The sequence below is a fragment of the Trichechus manatus genome, unplaced genomic scaffold (genome assembly GCF_000243295.1).
Source record: "Trichechus manatus latirostris isolate Lorelei unplaced genomic scaffold, TriManLat1.0 scaffold00122, whole genome shotgun sequence".
Taxonomy (NCBI): domain Eukaryota; kingdom Metazoa; phylum Chordata; class Mammalia; order Sirenia; family Trichechidae; genus Trichechus; species Trichechus manatus.
Genome location: NW_004444058.1, coordinates 2675892 through 2685507, shown reverse-complemented (window position 1 = coordinate 2685507; position 9616 = coordinate 2675892). Strand labels below are relative to the sequence as shown.

Here is a 9616-nt window from a genome sequence, read left to right as displayed (position 1 = left end):
GGGAAGGCATGAGCCCATCCCAAAATAGGGCCAAAGGATCTCCCTGGCCATAAAAGGCTCTTGGAATCTGGACCCCAGGGACCCCAGACAGGCCCAGCTGAAACCCCACAGCCACCCCTGTCTAGGTGTTCTGCCCACAGCAAACCTGTGCCTCTGCCCTTGCAGTGGCCGCAGGCAGCTACAGACATGGTAAGGCCGTTCCCAGGCCCCAGAGCCTGTGGGCAAGTGGGTGGTGATCTGAGCCAGAGCTGGGACCATGAAATGGGGGAAGCTGGGGAAGGGGCCAATGCACGGAGGTGAGGCAGCCTCCATAGGAACCCCAAAAGGACCCGGTGAGGGCTGTGATCCCGGGTTGGGGTGGAATAGTCCTCTCTGAATGTTCTCCCATGACCCACTTCAGAGGCGGTGGCAGGCAGGGGTGGCCAGGTCCTGGACTCCCTCCGTTCCCTAGAGCTTTGCCCTTGCCTGGGCTGGGCTCCCCCTGACCTAGTCCAAGGTATCCTTCATCTCTTCTCACTGGCCCCATCACCTCGGCCCCAGGGCCTGGCTCACCTGCCCCTGCAGCCCTGTTGCTTCTTCGTACCACAGACCTGCACCCTGGCCCCTCCACACCTAGCTCCCCACACCTGGCCCCTTCCCCCTTTAAGCTGCCTGGTGATCCTGCTGACCCTCAACACTCACTGCATGGGCCACCTTCCTCTGGAAGACTGCCTGGGCCCTGGATGGGCGGAGGCGGGGGGGGCCTCCTTTTTTTTTAACCACAGGTTCTTAGGGTGGAAAAGTGGATGGATAAGAGCAGGGGCACCTTGCACCATGTCTCCTGGGCCCCCAACCCTCCCCTGGATAGATGGCGGCCGAGGTCTGGCAGGGGCCCTGGACTCCCTGGTGAGGGGGGCAGTGTGTGCCCCACAGACGGAGAGATTGACAGCCGAACGGATCAAGGAGTACAAGGGGGTGTTCGAGATGTTGGACGAGGAAGGCAATGGAGAGGTGAAGACGGGAGAGCTGGAGCAGCTCATGAGTCTGCTGGGCATCAATCCCACCAAGAGCGAGCTCGCCTCTATGGCCAAGGACGTGGACAGAGACAATGAGGCCAGGGTGATAGGGTGGGTGGGCAGCTGGAGGGGGCACCTGTGTATGTGAGCGTGGAAGTGATGGAGCCCATGGGGGTGGGAGGATGGGGGGAATAGGGGGCCCAGCCTTCCCCTCATGCGGCCCCTTGCAGACAAAGGGTTTTTCAACTGCGACGGCTTCCTGGTGCTGATGGGCATTTACCACAAGAAAGCCCAGAACCAGGAGAGTGAGCTGAGGGCGGCCTTCTGAGTCTTTGACAAGGAGAGCAAGGGCTACATTGACTGGAACGCGCTCAAGTATGGTCCTGTGGGCAGCTGGGGGAGGGCTGGTCAGGCTGGGCGGGTGGTCTTGGGCCAGCCGGCTGGCCAAGGCTCAGCTCCATGTGGGGGTCTGGCAGGTATGTGCTCATGAACGCGGGTGAGCCCCTCAGTGAGGTAGAGGCCGAGCAGATGATGAAGGAGGCCGACAAGGATGGGAATGGGACCATCGACTACAAGGGTGAGCTGGGGGGATGGGTGGGGCCCAGCAGCCAGGGCCAGGTCAGGCAACCGACCTGTTCCTCTGCTCCCTAGAGTTTGTGGCCATGATGACCGGAGAGTCCTTCAAGCTGGTTCAGTAGGAGCAGCTGTCACTGCCCTCCCCACCCCAGCTGGCTTGGTGTCCAATAAATGTCTGTCCTGACTCTTGTGTGCACCTCACTGTCCAAGGTGGGGAGGGGCAATGGCTGTGAGGTTGGGCCTGGAAGCGTAGAGGGTTTCCTGCCCAGTCACTTGGGTGTACTTGTGCTGGGTCATTTCTGCTGGGACACCTGACATCCCCTCCTGGCTCTGGGCTGTGGCACTCAGGGCAGCTGGTGCCTGGGTGGAAGCTCCATGTATCTGCAGCCCATGGGACTCCAGCCTGCCTTCCCAAGCCCTCTCCACACTGGCAGAGGACACTTAGATACAAACTTTATTCTCTTTCCTAAAAGCTGTAAACGTCACAGCTGGCAGGGTGCTCCTGGGGCTCGGGCCTGCCGGAGTGACCAGGGGCCAGGGCAAAGCAGCCACTTGCCCAGGGTGGGGTGGGCGGCCTTCCCATTGCTGGCCGTTACATAGCAACGAGGTTGGGCTGCAGCAATGTGCTGGACGCTAGCCTTCCCGGACGGAAGGTGGTGGGGACCGGCTGGCACGAGGTGGTGGGAGGCAGTGGGAGACTTTGGTCCAAAGGCTCCAAGAGAGCTGTCCGCCCTGCTGGGGTGCCAGGGCTACAGCTGAAGGTGCTCAGCCAGCTCCTGGGGCACTGGAGTGGCCTCTAGGCCTGAGGCCCCAGGGAAGGGGCTGGGGCTTGAGAAGGGGGTTCCTGGGAGGGGGTTGGGCCTCAGGCAGGGGGCTGGCTCTTGGTGGCTAGGCTTGGCCGTCTTGACCGCTTCGTCATAAGAGGGCGGCAGCTCCAGGACATACAAGCTGTAGGCAGGTGGGGCCACGGTGTCGGGGTCCAGCTCCCAGAAGGGCAGGGGCAGCCTCATGGCCAGTGGGTACTGCACGGAGCTGTAGGCTGTGGAAACCAGAAGGGAGTCAGCCAGGGCAGAGCTCAGCCCTCAGCTCCCACTCGTGCAGGCAGCCTGGGTCTGTTAGCACTCACAGGTCACTGTGCTGTGCACAGGGCTGTCGCTGTCCACAGGGATGACCGTTAGGTCACAGGGCTGCGGTGGCGGCAGGTGTGCCTGCTTCCAGAGGCAGCAGAACCGAACGCAGCTGGCTGTGACCGCACACAGCAGCAGCAGGAGGACTGCGAGCAGGACGAGCCTGGTGGAAGGAGCAAGGCCTTGCCGCTGGGCTGACCGTGGTCACTGGCCCCCTGCTCCCCGGGGCAGGCACAGCCACACTGCCCATGACAGGAGAAAGAACCAGAGTATCCCTCCAGGCTTCCTCCCTGGCTGAGCTGCCCGAGGAGCCTGCCCGGCTGTCTCTAGGGCTGGCTAGAGGTGGCCTTGGGTTCACTCCCAGGACATAGTGTCCCCAGCAGCTGCACAGTCCTTGTGCCCAGATGACTGAGGACAGAAGCCACCCACAGGGGCAAAGGAGGAGGGGAGGGAGGGGTGCTAGAGGCTGCTAGGGTAAGACTCATACCTCAGCCACCTGAGGTTGGGTTCCACATGGGGGTGGTGGCAGTGGCTCTGAGGTTGCCCTGATGGTGAGGGTCTGCCCAGGACGCAGGTGAGGGCCCCAGCACCTTCCCTTTGTGGGGAGCAGTGCTGGCATCGCCTCTGCGCTGGGGCCAGCGCAGGGGGCCAGGATTGGGAGTCTGGTCTGGTGGGGGCCTGGCAGGCCTGACCCACGGGCTCTCTCCCGCCCTGGCTGCCTTATCAGCTGACCGGCGGCTCCGCGCCTCCACTTACCCCACGTGCCACAGGCTGCTCCAGCGGGCCTGGGGCGGGCACCTGCGGGGACGGCGGCACCTGGAGCAGGCGGGGCACCGGGCGCCGACCTCACCGCCCGACCCCTCCCACAGGTGGGGCCGGCACAGCCCAGGCGCCCGGACCCTCCCGCCCACTTACTGGTCTGAGTGGTCGCAGCTGCCGTCCGCGAAGCCCAGCGCCACCTGTGGAGACAGGGGTGAGCCGGGGCGGGGTCGCGGCCCGAGCGCAGACCCGCCCTGCGGGGTCCAAACGTAGCTGCGGCCTGACCCACCTGTGGCAGGAGCAACAGGAGTCCGCGGGCCGCCGGCTTGCCCAGAGCCATCCTCCGGAACCGCGGGACGGGAAAGCGGGCGCCGAGCTGCTTTATGGAGGCCCCGCCCTGGAGCCCCGCCCACCGGACGGCCCCTCCCGGAGACCCCGCCCCCCGGAGTCTCCGCCCACAGAAGGTTTCGCCCCCGGAGGCCCGCCCAATGGAGGCCCCGCCCCTCGAAGGCCTAGCCCCGCAGTCTCCGCCCACCAAGGGCCCCGCCCCTGAAGTCCTCCCAATGGAGGCTTCGCCCTCGGAGGCCCCATCCAATGGAGGCTGCACGTAGTACCGCCCCCATCTATTTAGTCCGCAGCTACAGTCCTCCCGCTCGCCAAGGATCGTGGGGTGGGCACACCTCCAGATGGGCTGGCGATTCCCCCCTCGACCGGTCCAGGCGCCCCTGGGGCCCGTCCTGAGGTGGCGGCGAGGACAAATGTTATGGAACCAGCCGCACGGCTGCGTTCACCGCAAACTACTCGAGGTTAACAGTCGAGATGCGGAGCACTCCAAACGCGGTCGTCCCATGACGCCTGTGGAGCCCCCCGCCGGAGCCCAGGAGGCCACGCCCAGCGTTGGGAAAGTGGTGGCTGAGGACCTGGCCCTTGGGGCCTAGGATCCAACCCAGCCTTGTGGCTGCATGCACCTCCCCTCTGCCCGGAGCCCTCCTTCTCATTCTTCCCTGAGGGCGTGGGGCCATTTCCTCTCGGAGGGCCCTGACCTCTCCCCTACCCCCACCCGCACGGTCAGGCCCTAAAGGCAGGTAGGTATGCCCTCGGCTCCCTGGGATCCCCTGGGATCCCCGGCACAGCAGTTCCTGGTCAGGCTGAGGGGCCAGCGGCCAGGGGCAGCTGGGCTGGTCTTGTCTGCGAAGGGTGGGAAGGGTGGGAGGAGCCCACAACCCGTGGGTGTTGTTTGTGTCGCTCCCCCCCCCGCCCCCGCCCGACAGGAAGGAAAGTGTCCTCAGACTAGCCCCCTCTGCTTTGCCCCGTGTAGGTGTTGGTACCTGCCAGGCCCTTGCTCCCTCCCTAGCCTCACTGTGCCCTCCCAGGGCCTGCCACTGCCCCCAAGCCCACCTGGTTCCTGGCCTCCCCTCCTCTTCTTCCTATCTGAACTGAGCTTGGCCTTCCAGAACCAGCACAGGTGGGAAGAAGGAGGAACCAGTGGAATCCAGCCCAAGGCCAGGAGTCAGAAAGGGGGAGCCTCTGTCCTCAAGCAGCATTTGCACAGGCCCATGGCCGGCCAGTGGGCCAGCCAGTGAGCAGTGGGAGAGCAGACGGCCTGGGGAGGAGGTGGGGACAGTGCCCTCTGGGGCACCTCACCTGGGGCCTGGGCCCTACCTTCTCATCCTCTCTGGTGAGGAAAGGCCCTTGGTCTTCAGCTGGTCAGCCCCAGTGGGGGCAGGAGCGGACATGGTCTGCTGCCTTTAAAGCCCAAGCCTCCGCCTGGCAGACGGTCCTGCCAAACCACCGCAGGGTCAAGGTCACTGGCCTCCAGGCCCCAAGGGCACCAAGAGTCAGGGCAACAGCCCTGAAGGCCCCCTCTCCCCCACCCTGCTGAGTGGGAAGGCCCGGTGGAGGGCCCAAGAAAGGCCTCAGAAGCCACCCCCTCCATACCTGCAGAGAAAGCTACACAGGCTGTGGTGGCTGCATGGGGTGGGGTGGGAGACTGTGCACAGGGGATCAGGCTGACTGGGCTCTGTAGGGCCCATGTCCAATAAGCCACCCTCCAGTGAGCAGGGTTGGTGAGGTGGGATAGGGTGGGAGTGGGCACCACTCTGAGCTCAGGGGAGCATCTTCTCCTGGGCAGGGTGGGCTATCGTTAGCTTCCGACTCATAGTGACCCTATGTACAACAGAATGAAACACTGCCCAGTCCTGCGCCATCCTCACAATCATCACTATGTTTGAGCCCATTGTTTCAGCCACTGTGTCAATCCATCTCGTCGAGAGTGTTTCTCTTCTTTGCTGACTGTCTACCTTACCAAGCATGGTGTCCTTCTCCAGGGACTGGTCCCTCCTGATAACATGTCCAAAGTCTAGCCATCCTGGCTTCTAAGGAGCATTCTGGCTGTACGTCTTCCAAGACAGACTTGTTTGTTGTTCTGGAAGTCCATGGTATATTCAATATTCTTCACCAACACCATAATTCAAAGGCAAAAATTCTTCAGTCTTCCTTATTCATTTTCCAGCTTTTGCATCCATATGAGGTGATTGAAAATATCATGGCTTGGGTCAGGTGCACCTTAGTCCTAAAGTGACATCTTGACTTTTCAACACTTTAAAGAGGTCTTTTGCAACAGATTTGCCCAATGCAATACATCGTTTGATTTCTTGACTGCTGCTCCCATGGACGTTGATTGTAGATCCAAGTAAAATGAAATCCTTGACAACTTCAATATTTTCTCTGTTTATCGTGATGTTGCTTATTGGTCTAATTGTGAGGATTTTTGTTTTCTTTATGTTGAGGTGTAATCCATACTAAAGGCTGTGGTCTTTGATCTTCATCAGTAAGTGCTTCAAGTTGTTTTCACTTTCAGCATGCAAGGTTGTGTCATCTGCATATCGCAGGTTGCTCAGGAGTCTTCCTCAAATCCTCATACTGCGTTCTTCATATAGTCCAGCTTCTCAGATTATTTGCATAGCATCCAGACTGAGTAAGTATGGTGAAAGGATACAACCCTGATGCACACCTTTCCTGAATTTAAACCATGCAGTGTTCCCTTGTTCTGTTCGAATGACTGCCTCTTGGTCTATGTACAGGTTCCTTATGAGCACAATTAAGTGTTCTGGGATTCCTTATCTTCACAGTGTTATCCATAATTTGTTATGATCCACACAGTCGAATGCCTTTGCGTAGTCAATAAATAGGTAAACATCTTTCTGGTAGTCTCTGCTTTCAGCCAAGATCCATCTGACATCAGCTATGATATCCTTCGTTCTACATCCTCTTCTGATTCAGGCTTGAATTTTTGGCAGTTCCTCTTTGTATGTACTGCTGCAACTGCTTTTGAATGATCTTCAGCAAAATTTTACTCCCGTGTGATATTAATGATATTGTTTGATAATTTCTGCATTTTGCTGGATCACCTTTCTTTGAAATGGGTACAAATATGGATCTCTTCCAGTCAGTCGGCCAACTAGCTGTCTTCCAAATTTCTTGGCATAGACGAGTGAGCACCTCCAGTGCTGTATCCATTTGTTGAAACATCTCAATCGGTATTCCGTCGATTCCTGAAGCCTTGTTTTTTGCCAGTGCCTTTAGTGCAGCTTGGACTTCTTTCCTTCAATACCATTGTTCTTGATCATATGCTACCTCCTGAAATGGTTGAACGTCGACCAATTCTTTTTGGTACATTGACTCTGTATTTCTTCCATCTTCTTTTGATGCTTCCTGTGTTGTTCAATATTTTGCCCATGTTGTCTTGTTGTTAGGTGCCGTTGAGTCCGTTCTGACTCATAGTGGCCCTATAGGACAGAGTAGAACTGCCCCATAGGGTTTCCAAAGAGCAGCTGGTGGATTTGAACTGCCAACGTTTTGGTTAGCAGCTGAGCTCTTAACCACTACGCCACCAAGGATCCTTGCCCATAGAATACTTCAAAATTACAACTCGAGGCTTGAATTTTTTCTTCAGTTCTTTCAGCTTGAGAAATGCCAAGTGTGTTCTTCCCTTCTGGTTTTCTAACTCCAGGTTTTTGCACATTATAATACTTTGTCTTCTTGAGCTGCCCTTTGAAATCTTCTGTTCAGTTCTTCTACTTCATCATTTCTTCCGTTCACTTTAGCTGCTCTATGTTTAAGACCAAGTTTCAGAGTCTCTTCTGACATCCATTTTGGTCTTTTCTTTCTTTCCCATCTTTTTAATAACCTTTTGCTCCATGTGTGATGTCCTTGATGTCATCCCACAACTCATCCTTTCTTTGGTCATTAGTGTTCAATGTGTCAAATCAATTCTTGAGATGGTCTCTAAATTCAAGTGGGATATACTCAAGGTCATACTTTGACTCTTGCGGACTTGTTTTAATTTTCTTCCGCTTTAACTTTAATTTGCATATGAGTAATTGATGGCCTGTTTGGCAGTCAGCCACTGGCCTTGTTCTGACTGATGCTATTGAGCTTTTCTATCATCTCTTTCCACAGATGTAGTTGATTTGATTCCTGTGTTTTCCATCCAGTGAGGTACACGTGTATAGTTGCCATTTACGTTGATGAAAAAAGGTATTTGCAATGAAGAAGTCATTTGTCTTGCAAAATTCTACCATGGGATCATTTCTATCACCAAGGCCATATTTTCCAACTACTGATCCTTTTTCTTTGTTTCCAACTTTCACATTCCATTCACCAGTAATTATCAATGAATCTTGATTGCATGTTTGCTCAATTTCAGACTGCAGAAGTTGGTAAAAATCTTTAATTTCCTCATCTTTGGTTGGTGTGTATGTTTGAATAAAAGTCATATTAACTAGTCTTCCTTGTAGGCATATGGATATTATCCTATCACTGACAGCGTTGTACTTTAGGATAAATTTCTAAATGCTCTGTTTGGTGAATGTGATGCTATTCCTCTTCAATTTGTCATTTCTGGCATAGTAGACCATATGATTGTCTGATTCCAAATGGCCAATACCAGTCCATTTCAGCCCACTAATGCCAAGGATATCGACCTTTATGCATTCCATTTCATTTTTGATGACTTCCAATATTCCTAGATTCATACTTCGTACAGTTCATGCTCAGATTATTAATGGATGTTTGCAGCTGTTTCTTCTTATTTTGAGTCATGTCACATCAGCAGATGAAGGTCCTGAAAGCTTGACTCCATCCACGTCATTAAGGTCAACTCTACTTTGAGGAGGCAGCTCTTCCCCAGTCGTATTCTGAGTGCTTTCCAACCTGAGGGGCTCATCTTCCCACAGTATATCAGACAAAGTTCCACTGCTATTCCTAAGGTTTTCACTAGCCAAATTTTCTCCCTACTCTGAGCTTAAAGGAGCATCTTCTCCTGGACAGGGTAGGTCAGCCCTGTGGAAATTCAAAACAGGTGCTGGGTCTCTCCCTGAACCCCGGTTGGGCTCTGGTGTGAAGACATGAGCCAAGGTGTGTTTCTGACCTTTGCTCAGGGTCACTGTGGAGTTCTGCACCTCAGGAGGAGCCTGAGGCCTAGGTGCTGTCTCAAGGCTTTGGAGCCCCTGGCCACTCCTCCCTGGGCCTCTCCGGTCCTGGGCAACCCTCAGCTCTAGCCCTGCCTGCTGTGCTCCGATGCTTCAGACTTGGGCTTCCCCTCGGCGACCAGCAAGACCCCCACCCTCCCAGAAGCTCTTGCTTAGTCTTCCTTAATTTGTTATTTGATGGACTGAAGAGTGTGTGTGTATGTGTCTGTGTTTGCATGCACACTCCCCCAGGGCTCTGCGCCTATCAGCAAATGACTCGGTTGCTGCGAACATAGTGGCTCATGGAAGTTTATTGACAGGCTGTGGGCCGGCTATTCCCTGTGGCCCCCTAGGGCTGGGCAGTGCTGGTGGCTGTGGCCCCAGGGGCTCAGGGTCCCAGCAGGCTGCCAGATGGCTGTATCAAGGTGCCAGTGGGGGGTGGGGGGCTCCGACCCTGGGCTTGCTGGTCCAGGATAGCTGGGAGCCTGCAGGACTTGAAGTAGTAACCCTGTATGTGGAGCTGAGATCCTGTCTAAGGGGCAATGCTGAGGGCTTCCCTGCCCATTTGGACCTGCCCAGCAGGGGGTGGACAGGCTTCAGCAAGGCTCTGCATGGCCCATGGCCGAGGGAAAGGGCTTCGAGGGGAGTGAGAGGGTCCGGAGGGGCTCTATGGAGTGATTCCTGTGCT

At 56.1% G+C, this 9616-nt stretch overlaps 1 protein-coding gene across 1 annotated transcript; it reads left to right on the top strand.

The window, feature by feature from the left end:
- The first annotated feature begins 813 nt into the window (after positions 1-813).
- On the top strand, positions 814-1693 carry CALML6 (calmodulin like 6). The gene is given in 4 exon segments (XM_004391244.1): positions 814-1087; positions 1226-1370; positions 1472-1572; positions 1647-1693. Coding segments are annotated over 4 exon segments (567 nt in total).
- Positions 1694-9616: the final 7923 nt, after the last annotated feature.